This window comes from Centroberyx gerrardi, chromosome 5, assembly GCF_048128805.1.
Source record: "Centroberyx gerrardi isolate f3 chromosome 5, fCenGer3.hap1.cur.20231027, whole genome shotgun sequence".
NCBI lineage: Eukaryota > Metazoa > Chordata > Actinopteri > Beryciformes > Berycidae > Centroberyx > Centroberyx gerrardi.
The window spans coordinates 9,557,601-9,579,625 of record NC_136001.1 but is presented as its reverse complement, the minus strand read 5'-3'; the positions used below and the strand labels follow the sequence as shown (position 1 = coordinate 9,579,625).

The following is a 22,025-nucleotide window of genomic DNA, read 5'->3' as shown; positions in this document are numbered from 1 at the left end:
TCAAAATCTAAAGTTTTTCACAAGCCATAACTCAGTTTCCCTGGTAACACCTGAGGGTTTGACTAATACCTGGAACAATCATTACCATCCCATAAGGTTCTTATGCAATGGAAACGTTGTTCACTACTCCAGTAAATAGGACGAACCTTAGATACGACTTGGCAACGGGAGATATTTCTAGTCCGCTCAGCTCATAGAACCCTTTGGCTCAGCTATGAGCAGAAAGCTAACGTTATGCTAGCAAGATTCAAAGTCAATAACATTGTGTACGGTTGACAAAGAATATAATTTGACAGTATGTTTAACAACAAGACTAGCTAGCTATCCAGCCATGTCATTGTCCCCAAATCAATATCAAGATTTTCACGAACAACATGTTGCAATAAATTGTAAACGGAGGCTTTGACTGCATCCCTGTTGCTATGGTTACTCATTTTAGATACAGACTGATACTACGTAGCCAGCACATTAATTTAGAACGGTGAACAGACAGTTTCACTGGAACTATTTAGTAGGTGTCCATTATCAGGAATTAATGGACACCCTGCAGCCAATCAGAATCGAGTATTCACCCAGACCATGGTATAAAATGCTATAATTTTAATGATAATAATAATTTTGTCAACCACAGACTTACCTATTATTCTTTAAAGAGTAGCAGAATTTAATTACATTTTATGCTATTGTTTTTTAGATTTCAGAGACATTTGATCATAAACAGAGTCATTGCTGTGTGTTGATGACACGCCTGGATACATACAGTAAGTAGGTAATGGTAACATGCACCTTAAAATGTGAAGTTTAGAGAAAAAGGGTAAAACATTAGTATACATAAAGCTTTTAAGCCTTTTTTTTTTATCTCCCCTCTGGGCTGTACAGATAGTTTCAGGAACCCTTTGAAAAAGTGGCTTTGACGTCAGTAGGAAAAACTTCAAGTGATGTTGCTACTTCTCATTTTATGTCCATGAGTTAAATCATAAACGCTTTCAAGAATAAACAAATGAACCAGGAGAACAAACACTTTGTTTTGTAATTAAACACTGTTTAAACTATATGAATGTAATGTTTTGTTTAATTACTAGCAAAATGACATGAACAGTGACATGAGAATCCAACTTGTGTGATTAATTAAATGAATCAAAAATCCCACAGAAATTCCTGATAGGTGTGAACTTCTTCCATTCCTTATTCTATATAACTTGACCTGCATCTAGAGCACAATCTGGAGCTGGTCTAAATCCAATTACTCACTCTTTCAATGAACAGGCAACTGGTTTTAATCAATACTTATAGCTGCTGCATCCAATACAGCAAGCTAGACCGACAACTGGGATCACAGAGAAATGGATTCTCAATTTGAAATATAACTTAATGGCAGTTTCAAAGTGCTAAAAGCCTTGTAGTATGACAGTCTGACTGGTGTCTAACTGGTGTTGTTGGGTAGCACTTCCCTTCGCTCAATTAGTCATTCTTCCCATGACCAGACAACTGCCTTAGATCAATACTAGGGTTAATAGCTACCACAGGCAACATAGACCAACCTCTTGATATAAAATGGATTTTGTTTCTGAATCAATATTTGGGTCGTGTTTGTTAAAATGGGGATGTGGGAACAACAAATGGAAAGAAGTCTTCTCTCTCTGGTAGAAAATGGAGAGTGCTGAGTATTTGTTATGTGAATCTAGTGTACACTGAGGGGTGAATTCACAAAAGGACTGCAACGCTTTTGCAGCCGTTGAACCATCACAAAAAATCTGAAAAAAATCTTGATTCACAAACCACCTGCAGTGGGCGGAAAGCGCACTTAATTGCGCTGCCAAGGAAATAGCAACAAAGTGCGCTGTGACTGTTCATGCATATTTAAATTAAGTTTTCCATATGCATTTCAGCGTAAAAATGACCCCTTTCTATGCAAATGACGTTCATTACAGGGTGCATCCAGAAGCAAATTCCTAATATTGAGTTGCACCCCCCTTTTGGATAATTCATGTCTTAATTAACCTAAATCTTTCTTTCTCCCCTTTAATCTCTACGCTTACCCATCATGATGGAAATGGGTAAAGGAATAAGATAAAAATGGAAAAGATAAAATCAATAACATCACAGCTTTCACCTGGATTCACCTGGTCAGTCAATAGTCATTACCAACTGAGCCTGGATAGCTTCATGCTTAATGTATATTGGTATCACCTGTTTAAATATAATGAGCAAAATCTGAGTGAATGCTTGTTTCACTGTGAGTAAAACATAACTTTGTGTTGTCACCAGTTGAAACATAATCACTGAAATATGAATAAAAACATTCCCATTATATATCATGAATAATACAAACTTATCTTTGAATTCATGAGTGTTTTTTTTTTTGCATACAACATGCAGAGGTAAAGTTCTGTTAGGAGTGCTGAAATGCTGCAGGCAGATCTTTTTTATTTGTAATTAATAAGACTGCAAAATAAAGTGAGTGAGCAGTTTAACTGCCACTTTCATTTTAAATTAGCTTGCTAATTACTTGATAGAAGAATCTCTCTAGGGGGGCAGATTGCCGAGGTTTTGCTTCATGCATTAAAACTATAAAATATGCAAAGAATATTATGAATAGCATAGGTAATATTGATAATAGCTCATTAGGAAAATGGAAAAATGTAATCTTTACAAAAGCAGTTAATGGTTATGGTTAATGTTCAACAAATGTCATGTTTTATGCTCAAGTCATCTATGAGATAATCCCCTGCACTGTCTCTCTCACATGGTGCAGCAGGTGTGGAATGTCTGCCTACCAACAGCATGTCAAGGTGTAACATGACGCCACATCATTCGAATCCTGCTACTCAACAGTCCACTATCCACAGATCCTGAGAGTGCATCGCAAATGGACTCACTCTCATAAATTCTTGGCATACATATTCATGTCTGAATTTGTTCATGTTAAGGCACAGAAAAGGACAGGAAGGTTTACCCAGAACCCTGCGCACCTAGACACCCATCAAAACTTTCCTTGGGGAGATGCGAGCAGTCAATTAAAAGACATCAAGCAATCTATGACCTTTATCGACTTCTATCAGCGACCAGTTAGGAACTGCAACAACAACAGACAGGTCTCAAGTACACCCCCCACAACCCCCACCCCTCCTGTCCCCTTCAGCTACAGCGGCCTGTGATTGACACATAAACAATAAAGTTGCATTTTCACAATAGAGACGAGTAAGCAAGCTAATTAGAGCAGAGATACAACAGAAATGTGAAGAAGTAATATATCAGGATGCAAAATATGGAAACAAATTCTGCTTTGCCATTTGCTTTTTTGGCTCGGTCGCAGAACCGTCCTTTCAGTGGTTGAAAATGCAAATAGGTGGCGGGAGGAAATGAAAGTCCTCGCAGAGGTTTTGTTCCAAAACAGAGAGTACAGTCCGGAAAGCGAATTTTGAAAGCCATAAATCTCACCACCTGGCAACGTAACCATGGAGACCGAGACGGAGACCATCCATCACCTCACCTGCTACAATACCTGTACACTAAGACACTTCCTCAGAAATGTAAATTCTTAAATTTCTGGCATTTTATTCTTTTCAGCTGAAGTTCCTCATGGTAAACTGGGCTCTATTGTCCTCAAGCTGCTATTTTCTGCCAATGTAATTTACCCGTTATCATTGTGAAATAGTAATTTGGTAAAGTACAGTTTCACAGTCTTTTCCCCCAAGACTGACTATCTTCTTTATACCTATTTCAGGGAAGACATGATGCTACAGTATATTCTGTGATGCCAGTAAACACTGGGTTTGCTCTGTTTCATGTAAGAGGCATCCATCAACCTTTCCCTTTCCCTTTCCCTTTTTCCTTTAAAAGACTGGGTGATATCGACGTTGTCACCTGTCTGCCATGTAAATAAGGTGCCCCGTGTAAAAAATGATGTGACATTCTGAAAGGAGGCGGGTATGGCGACGTTATCACGGCTCACACAACCGCCCGTTTACTGCATGAACAACCACCAACAGACGCAAAGCCTTGTTGTCTGTCAATTTGTCAAATACATCCTCTGTTAACTACAGAGTAAACATCCCCTGCAGCCTCATCCCCCTTTACTGTAATAACACTGAAACACTGCTACACATGGCGATGTCGGCTGAGATGTTGCATGTTGGCCTAATGAAGTTTCATAGCCGCTCCTACGCCGGATTTAGCAAGCATATCTAGCAAAATCACAGGAGCTGTTTGAGCTCTTGCAGATATACTGTCCTTTTCCCAACACAAGACTGAAATGGCTTAATGAGTAGTGTTGTCATCTATTGCGCTGGCAGGCACAGTTCTTATGGTGTGGACTAAAAATACTCACACAGAAGAGAATCTACTGTCCTTTCTAGTGTGAACAACCATAACATTATTGAGTGGTTTCTATGGCCTCTTAGACACATTTTTAGTTTTTTAAAAGACTGGATGGTGATTTTTGACTCAAGTTGCCGTCAATCAAAATAGCCCACACACTGTAACACGGACATGTATTTTGCAGTACATTACATCATACAGTATAGGCTACATTTAAGTGCAGTGTATTGCATCACACAGCACCTTGAGCGATTTAAATTAGTAAAAATCCATGAAGAGCCACGGTTTCAAGCATAATTTGGACCTAAATTCAGTCTATTCAGTCTTGTTTCTTGTTTCAGAAAACAATGGCCAGTTTCAGAGACGCATTTTGAATCTCATCCCAGAATTATTTTTTTTTTGTCAATATTTCCATTTCCAGTTCCATTCAAATATGAAATGTAATAAAGCTGCACAAAGCAGCTTTGCACGTAGGTGGCTCCAAATGGCAGTGAGAGGTAACTATTTGATGAATTTGAACTTCAATACCCAGAAATCATGTAACGTGACATCAGCAAACTGCACACAGGACACTAAGGTGGTCAGTCTGTGGTCGTGTTACCAAAAGATACCAAAGGGATGAGAGAGGAAAAGATCTAACTTTGGTGAGTCAAGCTTGCTCTGCTGTTTAGGAGACAGTTTGTATTTCACTGTTACGTTTCGATTTGTCACTTGCTGTGGTTGGAGATACATGCCCAACACTAGAATTTTATTTAGGCAAACAGAGGGGATCTATGGGGTCTCAATTACGGTGGGATGGGATGCTTTTCTCTGTTTTCTTTTCTGTTATAATTCAGTGTAGTTTACATAAAAAATTTGCCTAGTGTAGCTTAATCTATTTCTCTGAAACTAAAACCGATTCTCAGCACCATAACACAACAGCAACAGCAAGCAGCAGTATGTGCTCCAAAGAGACAGAAGCACAACCATATATAGCAGTGTTCTTCCTTCACTCTGTGCTGGGACCCAAAAATCCCAAAATAGATCATGAGCCTTGATCTGTGGGGTCCACACATGGCAAGATGATTAGTCTGCTTTAAAGAGCCTGGGTCTCAAGGCGAGAACCGAGGCTTTGATATAGGACAGCTCCATATGTGACATGATGGAGGGCAAGATTAGCGTAAAAGATACATAACCTTAAGACCATGATCCAGAGGCAATATTATGAGCCAGTTTTGTCAACTTTTACAGCTAGCAGTGTTTTTATGTTCTGCTTTGGTTCCTTATTGCTATAGATTGTTGAGGAAGAAATGGAAAAGTACCTATACTAAGCAGCATTCCTATATGCTCACTTAATATGTAACATTTGACCCATATTTACACCTGAAGTGCCTACAACTCAAGAATACTGAATCTGCTTCATCATTATAAAATTAAACTCTAAAGTAGCATCTTGTGTGTTTTTCACAAGTGGCCTTGACATTATAATAACTTGTCTTCTAGAAGAAGGTGGTCACCTCTTATTACTCATCTCATTAAAGTGCTAGAACTATAATTATCATTGGTTGTTCAGTCTTGCTCATATGACCTTATAGTTTTATTATATTCTATTTGTATTAACATAGTCATGAATATTCAGCACTATAAAACTCTGTGTAACCATCCAGATTTTGAGTTCCTTGGCTCCCAACCTGCAGATTGAATAAACCTGTCAAACTGCCACTCTCTTGTCCTGAGTTTTCTTCCACAAGATTTAGATTTCATCCCTAGTGAACCTACTTTTGCCTCAGAAATTCACCCACGTATCTCAACCTTGGAGCACAATGCAAAGCATAACATGTCACAGTCGCCAGACAGTACGTTTTATCGCCTCCAGAAACGAAGCACCATCAGTCCACTCACCGTTGAAGCTGACACTGCGGATGTACTTGAGGAGTTTCTTCCCTCCAGCCAGGTCCATGTCGGGGCAGATCCCAGAATACTCCGGACACATGTCTCTCTGCATGTTGTGGAGAGCGTGGGCCATGGCGTACACCGCATCGATCACAAACTGGACCTTCCCCTCCTGCTCGTACTTGGAATCGAGTCCAATACGCTCCTGACCTGAGAGAGGCAGAGGGACAAGAAAGCGACTGATTGACTCAATATTTACAGGTTAAAATGTTGGTTTTGTTTACAAATCCACTGCTTTTTCCACCATTTGATATTTTTATTTTGTCTGTTTTTTGTCTGTCTGTTTTATCTGAGATTCAACAAATTGTTGCAAATAACCAGAGAACCAGAGTCCAGTCTCACGCCTTCTTAGATCATTTGTAGTCTCTGTCATAATTCATCCCATAATAGACCCTATGTAATATTTGGATACTTATTAATGTCATTGTAATTATGAAAATGACAGAACTGTAATTTAAAGGATCACTTAAATACTGTAATATATTTCACCGCCCTGCTTTCCGCCCTCAGACTGATGACAGTGATTTGCGGTTCTCCCGGCTGAAAGGAGCCACAAAGACTACTGGCTTTCTTAGCATCTAATGGTCCAACATGTCCAGTATAACACCTATTCAGAGAGCTCCACAATTTCTCAGCATTCTATAGTGAAACTGAAACATCATACCACTTTGAACATACAGTATGTGGCAAGCAGGTGTGAAATTGAGCATGGAGAGAGGTGAGGAGCAGCCTGATGAGACGACGAGTGGCACCATTTCCCATTCCCTTATATGAGTTCACTGTTCTCCCACTGGGTGCTGAAGCCTGGGGGAACAAGACCCGAGCCCGTCTCAGCAGAGAAGATGAGCCTGTCTGAAGTTATGTATTCCCAAAGGAGGGTCGGTATCCAGTCTATCAAGTATACAGACCAGTGAATCAGTTTGCTGATATATCGGGCCGATATTGGCCTTTTGTTAAATACCAGATATCGGTAGTCATGTGGTCCATCGCTGATATGATGCAGGTTCCTCCCTAAACACAGCTACATAAAACCAGTCTAGAAAAGCGGCAATTAAATTTTATTTTCTTTGCACATATTATTTATTCATTTAAATGTTCAGTAATGTTTTTTTGTGAATTAATTTGTCGTTTAAAGGCAGTAATCTGTTCCAGTTTCCCTGCCATTGCCTTAAACCCTGAAACCCTGAAATAATTTAAATATTCTGGGTTTCCATGGAGAGTTTTAGTGTCCCATGGTCTAAATGCTGGTGTTTACAAGGATAGGATTCTGTAGGGAAACAGTGGAAAAACAATTTTTTTGGCATGAAATAGAAGCATTTCAAGATATTGAATATTGGCACAAAATACTGGACTTCTCTAATACTACTATCCGCACTGAACTTCAAAAACCCATAAAACTGGATTGTGTATCAGAAAATCAATGACGGCCGCTCTGGTTGAACTCTCCCTGTCAACCCTTTTCCTGTGTGCGTTCATCCCTGCTGTCACACAATATTATTACAATACTAATACAGTTGTGACAACATCCTGCAACATTATGATATTAAATTGTAATCCCATTTGTGGTTCTGTGGTCCTGCTAGCAGTAGCGTGATGGAACAGAGCAGAGATGTTATGGCTAGTCTTATCTAGACATTTTAATAGACACATTATCTCCAGTTGTTAACCCACCTCATCTAAACCCCTGTGTTTCTGCACCTTGAGAAGTTGTACAGAATTACAATACAAGTCAAGGTGGTTGAGTTCAAATAATAATTAAAAAAAAGACTATAATGATATGCTATGATGATTCAGAAAGGGATAGATGAATAAATACCCGGCTTAGTGGGGTAGATTGTAGCAAATATCAGCATGATGCAGAGTTAGTTAGACTTGTTCTTATGGTGTTGCATGAGGCCAGTGGAAGCATTATGCAGCAAAATGCAAAATAACTTAAGCAGTTTAAATGCCGACAGCTGCGGGGCCCAACTTTCATAAAATGCAGAGCAGAGTGGGTTCTTACAAAAAACGACTACAAAGACTTTGATAATTCACGTCTTTAAAAGTGGCCAACAGTTTTTCTATGGGCTCCCTGTGCTTTAGACTTTACTTCAAAGATGAATTTATTACATTTTGGCATCGTTTATGTGGATTTTCATGACTTCTGTAAAAGGTTACACTGTTTAAATTCATTTTAGTTTGTCATTTAATAGACGGGGCCAGAAGTATTACCATCAGGTTTATCTGGACGGTTTAACAGCAATACTATCTCCCTTACCTTGGCTCTCTCTCTCTCTCTCTCTCTCTCTCTCTCATACTGGCTACTCAGAGAATTACACTGAAGGTCAAAAGCATGGTTCACAAAGCAGACAGAGTGGATTCAGAAACAATGCTGATGTGAGCTATGTTTTTATGCTTCACATTAACATCCTCACTCATTATGAAATGCCTTCATCAATAACTATGGTCCTTTGGCAGTAAGATTAACTCTAGCTAGGTGTTGCCTAGGCTATACATTACACATGAATGAAGACTTTTGAAGTTACCTTAAAGATGAGACACCAGTGGAAAAAATGTCACTGTTTAAAATAACCAAAGTTACTACATTTTTGAAGTCTTAATATTTTAGTAGAATTAAGTGTTAAATGTTGAAAGGAAATTACTTAATGAACACATCAATGGCTTAATAAACACATTATACAGTACAAAACTATGACCACCTTTAGCACTGATTGGTCTGTGCCATACAAACCTATAAGTTTGGGGTTGAAATTCAGCCGATTGGGATACAAAAGCAATGTCTGTCTTTCTCATAGGATTTTTCATAGCATCCTGTTTGATATTGAAAAATCTTTACTGGGATAGCGTATTTGGTGAAGAATTATTTCAAGACATCTCCCAAGCTGTATCAGTCAAATTCAGAAAATGTCATTCAAAAGATGAAGGTGAAAATTGCACGTTAATGGTTAAAGCTGGAGAATAGCAGGAGCAAACACCATGGTAACCAAGGTAACCATCTCACACCACAACAAGCGTTCCATCACCCGTGCGTAAGGTGCGTGTGGAAGCTGGGAAACAGCCCACTTGAGGTGAGGGAGAAAAAAAACAAATCTAGTTTAATGGAGACTTTGTTTCAATTCAAGCCGGCAAAACTACAAATATGAACAAAAACATTTTGAATCTACCGGACGTATAAATGGCCTAGTGGAAACAGTATCACACAATAATCATCCACATAAAGATTATTGTTACATGAGATACAGCAGTTCCTGCAGATCCCCCTCCCACAGTGTAAAGGTGATCATAGCTGGTAAAAGGTGGATAAAGAAACTTGTGGAAATATATCAAGATGAATTCTATCTCCGCTCTGCTTTGACACTTTTACCCAGTCAGCTGTGTAAAGACAGCATAAGTCATACAACGGCCAAAGGTCACCAGCTTATAGTTATAATGATGTATAATTCCATATGAAAAGAATGTAAAGTGCGGGAAAAACCATAGAATAAAGCAGACCTTGAAATAATTCATGACTTGGAGAAGCTGAAGCGAGGGCCTGAGGATAGAGCTTAGCGCTACTTTGTTTTGACACAAACCTATGCAGCCATGTGCACAGCCAAGGAATGTACAAACCCCATCCATGTCTCCATGGCAATGTCTCCCCGCTCCGGCTTTCCTTTTGATCTTCTGAATACCCAACAGGCCTTTCAAAGTTAATTAGTAACCGTAGTTCGTATTACACAGGGACAGAACAGAGAAGGCAAAAGCAGAGCAGCACATGCGTGTTTTCACGTTTGACTAAATGATCGTTGCCGCGCGGTGGCTTGCAAAAAACCAGCAGCATCGAGCCAAACACACACGTGTTCATTATGATCCTATCCACCTCATCAAACAAACTCATCTTACAACAAGAGAGAGAGAGAGAGGGGCTATTGGGATCTTTGATTCACCCCATTAACTCTCTTGTGTGTCTCTCCTCTCCATTTTTCATTTGCTTTCATTCTACTTTATCTCCTCATCTCTTTCTCTCTCTCTCTCGTTTCCTCTGCCTCTTTCTGTCTCTCCCCTTCTCTCTCATGCATTCTCTATCTATTCTCTGTCCCTCCCCCCTGTCTTTCTCTTCAACATTTTCTCTCTCTCCCACACACACGCGCTTTCTCTCCCACAAACACACAGAGAAATGTACTGTGAAGCTTACACTCAGTATCCACTTCATGAGGGTCACCTAGCTACTACCAGAACTACTACCTGAATTATTCGAGGCATGGGTTCAACAAGGTGATGGAATTATGCGGGGATCTCAGTCCATGCTGGCTCGGTACTGTGTGATTTTTTGGTGGTATATTCAATCACATCTGTTCCTCCCCTCCCAAAGGTGCTCTGTAGGGTTGAGTAAACTAAATTTGTCATGTTCCTGGAACCATCTGGAGACAAACCATGCTTCCTGACATGGTGCGTTATCCTCCTGCAAGCATCCATTTGAAAAAGGGTACACTGTTGCCATGAGGGGACGCACCTGGTCAGCAACGTTTAGATCCGGTCTGGTGTTTAAACAATTCAGTTGGTACTGAGGGTCCATCTACTCCAAACACTGTTACAGCACCACCACTGGGCTGTACTGGTGACAACAGGCAGGATGGATCCAGCATGAGTTCATGCTGTTTAAGCCAAATTCTCACCCTGCCGTCAGCATGTTGCAAGAGAAACCGCTCTTCTTTCCGCTCATTAGTCAGTGTGTTCTGAGATGTGTTCCTTCTGCACATTACTGTTATACTAAGCTGTTATTTGCATACTTGTGGCCCAGCTGTAAGCTTGAGCGAGTCTTGACACGCTCTTTGATAGGTTTCTACCCTCAGGACTGCAGCTGACTAAGTCATTAAAAGTTTGTGCAGGATGGAGCATACGCTATATCATCACTCTAGACACTGCAGTGCACGAAAATCTGGATCCAAGGCACCTGGTACCAATGATCATACCACATTTAAAGTGGCTTAGATCATGTGTCTTGCTCATTTAGTCGAACAGTAACTGCACTAGAGATTTGTGCGGGGCGGGCAGGCCCACGGGTCCCACGAATCCCGCAACAGATCTTGGTGGTGCAGACTTTTTTTCCCTGAGCTGCAGGTGGGCAGAGGTGGGCATGTTTGAAAGTACGATCATGATGCGTGTTTTTCAAACACCACCCAGCCGGCAAACTTTGGTGTATAGCAGAAAAGTATTAGTGAGGGCGTACATGCGCCTTCAAAGGCATCACATGGTACAAACGCTTGTGAGTGCGGGTGGGTGCAGCAGTAAATTGTGCGGCGCGGGCAGGTGTGGCACTAAAAGCAGCAGGAGCAGTCTTGAAAAAACAGGCTAAACTGAACCTCACGACCTGTGTGCTTTACTATATCTTGTTCTTTGAGAAGCGTAGAGAGATGTTCTGCTTCATCATGTATCAACAGAATTGTCCATATGGGGCTCCTTGGTATCTCAGCAGGTGCATACTGCATACTGCATAAGGTGCATACCGTGTAATTGAACATCACAATTTCAAGTCAGGCTCTTGACTTGCATCGCATGCCATCTCCTCCCACTCATCTTTCCAGTCACCCTCTACTGTTCACTATGAAATAAAGCATACATGTCTTAAAAATAATCTTACAAAAATAAACAAATGAGGACATAGCATCACATAGCACATACCCTGGTTAATGTATGTACCGATGGGAGCGTTGTGTGAAAGTGTGGGATCTGCATGCCTGGGCAAAAGAGATATGCATGGAAGCACAATGTCTAGATAGGCGTGTGAAGATTGATAGAAATGGAATGAGGTCAAATACAGTGTGAATACAGAGCAGAAGTGACTTGTGCTGTGTATGTGTGTGTGTGTGTGTGTATGTGTGTGTGTGTGTGCATGTGCGTATGTCTATATGTGTATGTCTATGCGTTTGCACAAACCTGTAGGTGTGTGTGTGTGTGTGTGTGGACGTGTGCCTATGTATGCGTGTGTGTAAGTTCCCTCCTACACAAGAATAAACAATACTTCATATGCATGGTGGGAATGAAGCGGCGTCAACATGGTCTTTACATCCAACATATAGGCTAAGGCTGCACTGTATCTATATTCAGATGGTTCATGAGAAGTATTCCTGTACACAACCTCCTAACTATATTAAATACACTGCGGCAACACTGTGCACTACTGCCCCTGCTCCACAACAAAGATAGCTGTTTGTAAATTTGTGTTCTCTTTTTCAGCCGCCAAAAGGCAGAAGACACAGAATAGTGGAAAGAAGAAATGTGAAAGAATAACATAAAAAAAAAACATCAACCTGAAACCAACTTGAGACTTGTATTTTTATTTATTTTTCGGTGAATAAGAAAATATCACTGTTGTGATAGTGTGTTGTGCACACAAAAATGATAAATATTGAAGGAGGGTGGAATGGTCAAAGAAGGCTGGAATGGATGTTGTGGCGGAGAAACAACCTGCGTTTAAATTCAATTCAGCTTCACTCAAACGTTTTACCCTCCATCAAACAGGTTGAATGAAAATGGCCTCAGGAGGTGTACAGGATGAGCAACAAACAAAAGTGAAGAACAAAAATGCAGCGTCGAAGCACTGTACTGGGTTTGCTGTTTTCTTTATTTGTCTTTGGTGCACAGTCTCATAAATAAATAAGGAGAGGAAATAAAACGGAAGAGGCAATTTGGCTGAGGATGAGTGAAACACAGAAGGAGACATGCTATCAATACTGCTCCCAAATAATCTCATTATAGGAAGAGGAGCAGGCGAGCTAGCCAAGCAACTAATAGCACGACATCAGGAGCCTGTTAGCACTACAAATCACAGCTCCAACAGGGACCTAAAACCGTCAAGCACTCATTTCAATGCTGAATATTACTGAGCTGTATTTCATGTTTTGTTTTGGGTCATGTTTTACCATATTTATTTATGTATTACTCATTCTAACCTGCCTCAACCTTTGTCTACTTTATTAAGTTAAAGTCCAACTAACAGGTGAGTGAACTGTTACTCAACCACCCAATGCAAGTAAATGTTAATTATAGGGATGTCAGTTTCGGTTAATTTTGCTTTCGACAGGCCGACACCCATTAACCGGTAACTAACCGGTTAATTTTTAAGAAAAAATGCAAAATGACGTGAAATACAAGAAAGTGGCGCTTTCCTTTTAGTCCGGTGCTCCATTGACTCAACTAGTGCAGTGCCCGTTCGCCCCGCTGCTGCACAGAGCGCTGTTCGCTTGTTTATTCAAAGTTTATTAATAATGAACGTGTCGCGTGTCCAAATTGCACCAAATCCGACACTGCACGTCCTTGGTCCCCAGCAATACACCCGCCAAGTGTGAAGTAGATCGGTTCTCGAGATATGCGAAGGACACACACACTCACACATTCACTCACAGACAGACTCACAGACAGACAGAGATTCCTTGTTTTAGTAGATAGATGAGCTTTGGCGCCGCATTTAGAAGCGCTGTCCATTTGCTGTAATTTGCATATAAATATCTGCACTTGTTATGCACGCCGCGGCGTAGCCTGTTTTAATATTAAGTGCTGACTCCGCCCACCCGGGCCAGGTTCGGTGTACGCCGGTAGCAATTACAAGTGCACCCTATCCTACAGTCCCTGCTCTCAGCGGAGGGAGGGAGCTACGCTGTGTGTGGCAACGCTGTGATCATCAGACCTCTCTGGATTAGACAAGCAAGTAGAGAAAACCGGCATCAGCCGAACCAGTTTATTGCCAAATGCTTTGGGATTCAACACATTAACATTGCTTCCCATGGTCAGAAAAAGTCGCCAGATTTGTCGCTAGTCGCTTTTGAGAAATAAAGTCGCCAGGGGGGTCTGAAAAGTCGCTAAGTCTAGCGACAAAGTCGGCAAGTTGGCAACACTGGTGTATGCAAATTAACCTATAGACCGACATGTGTAACCGGTCAAAAGCGCCCAAGAGCGCCCTTCATTTTTAAATCGTTTAAAATGTACCAAAAACTGAAAATCAAGTTATCAGCTTTGTTTTACATATACTTCAAGTTGTCATTGATGAACCAGAACCGGAAAATACTGTATATCTGGTGACACTGAGACGTTTGATTTTCCCCGGGTTTAGTCGTCCTCCACCGGTAAAAATGGCTTCGCCGGCTAAGCGTCACGCTTTTAAAACCTTCTGGAAGCTGTCAGATTGTGCTGTGAGACAGAACCTGACCCGCCGTATGTAGTGGAAAGTTACGAAGACATTGTGAGTTGAAATCTTTTGATCGAAATCGCTTGTTCTTGCTCGATAAAACAAGACACAAGATCACCTTCACTAAACAGCGGGACCTACCTGCTCTCACCGCCGGAGACGGACGCTGTTTTCCGAGAGGCAGTGCGCCGAAGAGTCGGTAGGAGGACTGGCCGGGTTGCAGCGACTTTTATCCATATAAGTTTGGCAACTTTTTCCATATTTGTTTGGCGACTATTATTGTCTGATCTTATTACTGTGTGGGCTGAAGCGCTGGAGGTTTTGTATGGAGTTTGAAAGCTTATCGTTAGCCAAGATAGGAAGGATCTGTTTTGTTGTCATACTGTGAATGACACTCAGTAAGGAGACGCCCTGAATCGCCTTGCCATGTATTTGGTACCAAATTAAAGGGAAAGTTGTATTTTTTTTAAATGGAAAAACTTTGAAAAAATTTGACCATATAGCCTTAGTGTGGTACATTCCAAAAAAAAAAAAATATGGCAGTTATATCACACTTGATACCATCTTTTTAAAGAAGAATTTAAAAATGTAAATGACAGTTGTCAGGGCAAAAAACCAATGATCCGTTGATCCTTACAAATCAAGACTCTATAGTCTAACAATGACATAGCCGTCAGTGCTGAAAAAAAAAATGTTTAAATCGAAAATCGAATCGAATCGTGACCTTAAAATCGAAAGTCAAATCGAATCATGGATTTGGAGAATCGTGACACCCCTAATGCATACCCTCAATTAAACTACTGCAGTGTTTCCCCTATATGCACCTAGCAGCGGAGTTATGCCGCTGCTGAAATATGACCGCCGCTGCTGCATTATTATTTTTTTTACGAGAGGAGAGGAGAGGAGAGGAGGAGAGGGCTCCATCTTATCTCTTTAGAAACTAACGTTATATTATTTTGCGCTTCATATCCAGGTCAATTCACACACTTGTGAGTAAAGCATATAAACAAGAATCTTTGCGCTTACCTGATAATGTCAGCACAACGATTATAACAACAAGCACCGGGTAGATGTCAACAATGAAGCAAGCAATGCTGATCACGGATTCAGGATTATCATTCGCTGAAGGGAAAACAGTCCTGCAACTTCACGTGAGTATCGCACAGTAACGTTACAGCAAACGCAATCATTTGATAGGAATACGCAAGGAAACACATATCTGTGAAATAAACAACATTTGGAAGATCCATCTTGATACAAAGATAGTAGATATTCCACATGCACCGATTGGTTTCTTCTTCCTGGAGGCGGGCCTTACTATGCGCGAGGGCCACCGTGACGCGCGAAAGCTGTCAATCTCAAAGACAACTGACAGATTCCCTCACAGAGATATTAACGTTACATATTATTTGGATAGGATTCCCTTAAAGAAACGTCATAAATGTAAGTTATTTTATCATTGAAAATGTCATTACATTTAAGTAAATTAACACTGTTTGATAATACAACAGTGTGGTGATGCAAGTTCATTCTGGAAAAAAGGACAGTTAAGAATGAATAATTGGAAGAATGAATGACAGCTAGCTAGCCGCTAGCTAACACCCAGTGGATGTAAACGGTCACCCAGTGGGTGATATGGGTCACACATAAACTAATAGCTTGTTTGTCAAATCACATGTTTGAATTTTCAGATGAGTTTAAAAGACTGGCTGATCATTTTTTTTGCGCGCTCTTCACCTCCGCTGCTACAACTCCATCCCAGGGGAAACACTGTACTGGTATGGACTAGTTCTAAAGAACGCCATCCAGATGTAGCAGAGGCTTGCAATATAGCTGTGTCTTGTATCTCCCTGGGGGACGAGGGAATTACCATTTGCAATGATTGGCAGAAATGCAGATTTTTCCACTTGTTTTATGACAAATAATATTGTAAGACTGGATATTAAATGACTTGTTAAGATGGACATTTTTTTGCAGTGCTTAAAGTAGAAGGGCACAGATGGCTCCCTTGGGGCCGGGGTGGCAAGTGGAATATTAGCCTTCGCCTAGATTGGTAGTGATTTGGGTTTCCATATGGGAAACTATGAATTCATATCAGTGCAGGCAAATGTTCTATAATAATCTCTATTACTTGCATTGAATGATCTCCAGTCATTGTTTCTGTGCCAGATGTAACGCTAAAGACGACTTTCCAGCCTTGGTGCAGAGAAGTAAATTGAATATTATCCTGTTTCTCCTCAATGCTGCTATCTTCCTGAAGTACAGTGGAAACATTTTTACCACTATGATAAAAGATGCTCAGGGTGAATAATAATAAAAAAACAACAACTCTTATTGGATACTGATAGGCCACAGGAAGGAACAAATGTAATAAAGGGAAACTCAGTTTTCAAGAAACAATAACCTAGACTTCTACAATTGTCAGACTCTGAAACAAAATCTGCTTTAACACAAGAATAGGAAGCAGATGTTCTCTACCCAGTTAACAACTGGCTCCCTTTGCTCTCAGCACTAAGTATTATCCTTAATAACAGCCATGCCATCTGCCTAAAAAAATTACTCTTCCTGACCTGTGACTGCCTTGTGCCTTGACATTGTTAGATGCTGGTTTAGTTAAACTGTGAGGAAAGCACACTGTTCTCTGCTCAGCTATCAACTGGCTCCCTGCACTGACAGCACCAATTATTACCCTGGGTATCTGCCATGCGGCTGCACCTTTAAGCAGACGCTGATCCGAGACTTCCTATCTCTTTTTAGGGTCCCCCTAGAGATCCTGACTGCAGTCTCCAGCCCCTCTCTATTTCCTTGCCTGTGGCGATGGGACCCAAAGCTTAATGTTATCTCAAAAACAGGAACCCCTCTGTGTCTCTCCTCTCCATGACCCCCTTATATCTCGCTGTCTCCCTCTTCCCCTCTCTGGCTCTCTCTTTTTAACACACACACACACACACACACGCACACAGACTCACACACACAAAACAGGACCCCCATTGGACCCCATCGGCATAATGTTATCCGAACTCCAGCGCCTTCAAAGGCACCGTAAGCATAATGTTATCCTAACAGCAGAGCTGCTGCCTGTCACCGCCCCCAGCCACTGAAGTGTATAAATTGTCCTCAGCTTCTGACTGCAGGCGATGGCACCAGCACCTCGGTGCCAAGGGGGCTCCTTATCTAGATGCAGGCTGTGTTTTCACTGACCCGCTTCTTACTGGTTTGCAGCTAATTTCAGCCAGATTAGCATTGGGAAAATACTTTGTATTATCAGCAAAGTTGAATACAGCTGTTTTAGAGTGTCTTTGTTGAGGTGTCAGATAATTACTATACAGTGAACAAATCTAACAAAGTAAAAAATGTACTTCAGCGACGGACAGGTAATATTGCTACCAGCTGGTTTTAAACCACTTGCCATGAAAGCAAATCCCCATAGTTGCATCCTACTTTAGAGTGGGAGTCCTTGGCTGCAAAACGACATGGAAAGATAATTTTACCACATTTCACATTAACTTCAGCTCCCCATCACCCTCCCGGCTATTTCTGATGCTGAATGGGTTAATAACACAAATAATTCCCCCAACTGTGGCAGTGAAATAATTTTTCGGGGCAGCAGTGAAAACATGGCCACCCTGGAGTAACTCCTTACCAGATGTCAGTGCCAGCAGGGCCGTCACCCTGCTGCACACCATCCCCTCTCTGCTTATAACATGCGTTCATCACACACAGAGAGCCTAAGAGGTATATCGCTGGCTTCCAGACATACTGAGATGATATATACACTGTAATCATCTTCACCTTTTATAGATGGTAGTAATAACCAAGCACACACAGCATTACCATATATCTTACACATGCAAGAGTAACACTTGCTTCAAACAAGCAGTCCTGACTGTATCCTGGCTTATTGGGATCACAAATTCATGGCTCACTGTGGCTATTACCAGTAGAATTTGAAACTTGATGACTTTGGTGATCCATTGAGTCCCTTAGCGCTAGCGTTTTACCTCAGCTGACGCAAAGAGACTCGCCAGTTACAACTAGATAGAGCTAGCAAAACAGTTTTTCCTAACAAATGTTGAATTTATTAAGTCTGGACAATGCTAACGCAACATTTTGGCTAGCAGGCTACTATACTGAAATAGAGCTAACCTACCGGAGCGTAGCTGTATAGTAGAGTGGATCAGTTCTTGACAATACATTGGTGAATGATGTGGTTATCTTGATTATTCCAGGAATGGAGTAATTTCAACTACAGCAACAGTGCCATAATTCAATGCCGTCAAAGTCAATCCTGCACATTTATGCCAAATGTACCCGACCCGGGGAAACATAGAATAAACACATAGAGAGCAACACATAGAATAAACCAGTTTTCACTGCTATGGTCTAATTTGTCTGAAGCTATTATACTATGCTATCAAAATTAATCTGAGAATGATATATTGAGGTAAATACATAGTAATCTACTGTATCTACTACTCTGATATAATGAACACAATGATACATCACAGAATAATTTGTTTCATTTTTCTAAATGAATTGCACCAGTGCAATAAAACCACTGAATGTGACTAATTGTTCAATGTAAAGTAGCCATTGAGCAAACCAGCTCTAACCAAACCACAAGCCAGCTTCCTAGGCCTATTTCTGTAGCATGTGGCAGCTTGATTATAGCAATAATACCTGATAGGCTGTTCTTTACTGAGATTATAGGCATGACGGTGATGTGGATAGGCACAAGTTGTTTGCCACAGACTGTCGGCATCACCAGGACACAGAAAATAGCATCCTTGAGGGAGTCATGGATTTTCTGCAATGCTTGTAAATGCCTGCAGACTGTGGAAGAGGTTTTCAAGGCAGGATACATAAAAAAGCAAAATGATGGAAGGAAGCTATAAAGATGATTAACTAGATCCTTGGCTACCACTAGTTGACTTGGCAACCAATCCATTTCTGACAGTTTGGCCTGGAGGCTAAAGAAGCCAGCTAGCACTGCTTTGATCCCCATTACTGACAGCAGCATGCAACTGAATGTAAATGAAACTGAATTTAAAGGGGCATTAAGTAGTTTATGACTTAGTAGACAGCGACCAGTGGAAATTGCAATAACATTGACAGGTCTCTGGCACAGCTTACGGTCCAAAACAGAGTGTACGGGCCAGAAAGCCAGAGTTTCTCATAGCCAGAAATCTCAGCACCTGCTGAAGTAATCGTTGAGTCATTGGTATTGATCAACAACCCTATCAAACCCCCGCAGATATATTATGGTCATTAATGCTATGCTATGGGACAGTAAAAATCTTATTTAATGCACCTTTAAGATGGCAGCTAGTTCATCATCTACACTGTACAGTACTGCCAATGTTCCCCTGAGCAAGACACTGAAACCCCAGCAGCACGAGATCTGGGAGACTTCTTAACCTGACCAATCTGTAAGAGTGTGGATCTGTACAACTCAATAAGCACCCATACTTAAAAAAACACCCATGCTTATGTACTAATGTTATTGTTAAAAGCTTTGACGAGAAGCAGGAAATGGCATATACTATGTCACGAATAAAATCCTTATCTTATTAAATTTCTGTCCAAATTGAGAACAAATGAGGTTTATTCTTTTTGTTCCTTTGACTAAGACAACCTGATCTCCACACAGTATCTTTGATACTCCTGCAAAAGTTACAGGATAGACAGTTCGGATGGATTTCCCTTCGTTCGGGTCATTAGGTTAGTTTCAAGTCTCTAAGTTGCCAGCCTGCTGGTATGTCTTGTCCCCACGCCTGCTGCATCGAGGGTACAGAGGGAGTCAATCATCCTGAAATGGCACAGAAGGCGTGTTCATTATGTAATTGAAGGCTTAGTTCTAGGGGGCATAGATGAGCCCAGACGTCTCTGTGGTGAAGAATTATAATGTGCGAAGTGAGGGAAGCCAAGGCGAAGAGAGCAGGAAAAAAAAGCGTTACGGGGAAATGGAAAATGTGACAATAAATTATGCATTGCAAATTAATTTGGGATATTATGTAAATGTTTGTAAAATTTAAATACATTTAAATATCATTTAGATAACGTTTAAGGATTGTATTAATCAGAGAGAAATCTGGAAATAAGACGAGAGGAAAGGAGGACAGGGTGGAACGTAATAGGAACAGCAAGGAAACAAAAGAAAACAAAAGGAAAGAAAAATAAGGAAGACAAGACAATATGTTCTTTTGTGGCTTCAATCAATACTCTCAATAGACCTGGTTCATTAGTGTTCAAGGTCTGTTCAGACCATCATATTGGACCACTAATTGCTGTGCATTATCGATTGTAGCCAGGAGAGACTTATGTGTTTCTGTTTACAGTTGCAAATGCGGCGATACTTTACCAAGTCTACGAGGAGACGAACAAGCGTATGCAAAAAGTCAATATGCAATGATAGTGTTTATTAGAAGTGTGATATTAGCACTGTCTTTGCCTGAAGTGTGTCTGGAAGAATCCCTCTCTCTCCATCCTTTTTCATATACACAAACCTTATAGGCACACATGCAGGCACACAAACGCTCTTAAACACATCCACACATCCTACACTCACTGATCACACACAAACACACACACACACACACACACACACACACACACACGCACTTACCTGTGCACTTTCTGCTGCTCTCGTCTTTCTTGGAGGAGCTCATCAGTTTGCAGTTGAAGTTCTCCTCCCAGTACTCGGCAAACCACACGTTCCGCCTGTTGTTCTCCAGAGTCCGTGACGTGAAGTACGCATCGAACCCTGAAAGACAATGAATAACAGGTCAACAAAATAAGGGAAGCTTATTCATTAGCCTTTAACAATCACACAGACAATCACACAGGCATCAGACCCTGCACAGAATGTGATAGAAGCACTGAAGCTTGAACAGCAATAAGAAACAGGGTGTATTTTCCTAATGTATGTCTGAGAGATGTTTGTCTTTTAAATCACTGGTTTTATACATTGCATTATATATGTTAGAAGTGCTGTGAGAACTGTAGTTTGCCTCTTAAAGAGTGCTTTCATTAAAACGAGATTGGCATCAAATGTGAATAAAACAAAGAAGAGGGGAAACAGCATCAGATAAGCAATGCACAGCAACATTTGTAAAGGGTGGTGATACAGGTAATTTTTGTGGCAATGTTAATGGGCAACATTCCCAGCAACAGGCAATCAGGTAAAACACAGAGCCAAAAACATATTCAAATGTCTCGTGCCAACAAGATGTTGAGGCAACTCCTTGGGCACTATTGCCAATTAAAGTTGCTCAAACTGTTGGCGTGTGTATCATTGACCAAACATATGCCCAGACAGCCAGCAAACCCTTGAGTATAGGAATAAAACACTTGGCAAGAAAAGGGAAACTCGAAAGGAATAAATAGATACAGCCCTGGAACAACAGAAATAGCTACAAACATACAACATACGCACAATAAGCTTAGAATTGGCTTAGCAATGTGGAAGGTGGTATGTAGGTTAAAATCGGATAAGAAAATCAAGAGATTATAATTAACTACATAGATAAACACTTAAAAAAAAACAGGTCAACAGCAGAAAAAAATAACTTCAAAAAGCACAAGAATGTCAAAATTAGCACTTAAATAG

At 40.8% G+C, this 22,025-nt stretch overlaps 1 protein-coding gene across 1 annotated transcript in view; it reads right to left on the bottom strand.

Moving 5' to 3' along the window:
* grm7 (glutamate metabotropic receptor 7) overlaps positions 1 to 22,025 on the bottom strand; it is a 240,736-nt gene that overhangs the window by 62,575 nt on the left and 156,136 nt on the right. Inside the window, exons 5-6 of the mRNA XM_071915348.2 lie at positions 21,042 to 21,179; positions 6,202 to 6,402 (exon numbers count right to left, since the gene is read on the bottom strand). Of these exons, the coding sequence (XP_071771449.1) occupies positions 6,202 to 6,402; positions 21,042 to 21,179 (339 nt within the window). The remainder of the gene's footprint in view (positions 1 to 6,201; positions 6,403 to 21,041; positions 21,180 to 22,025) is intronic.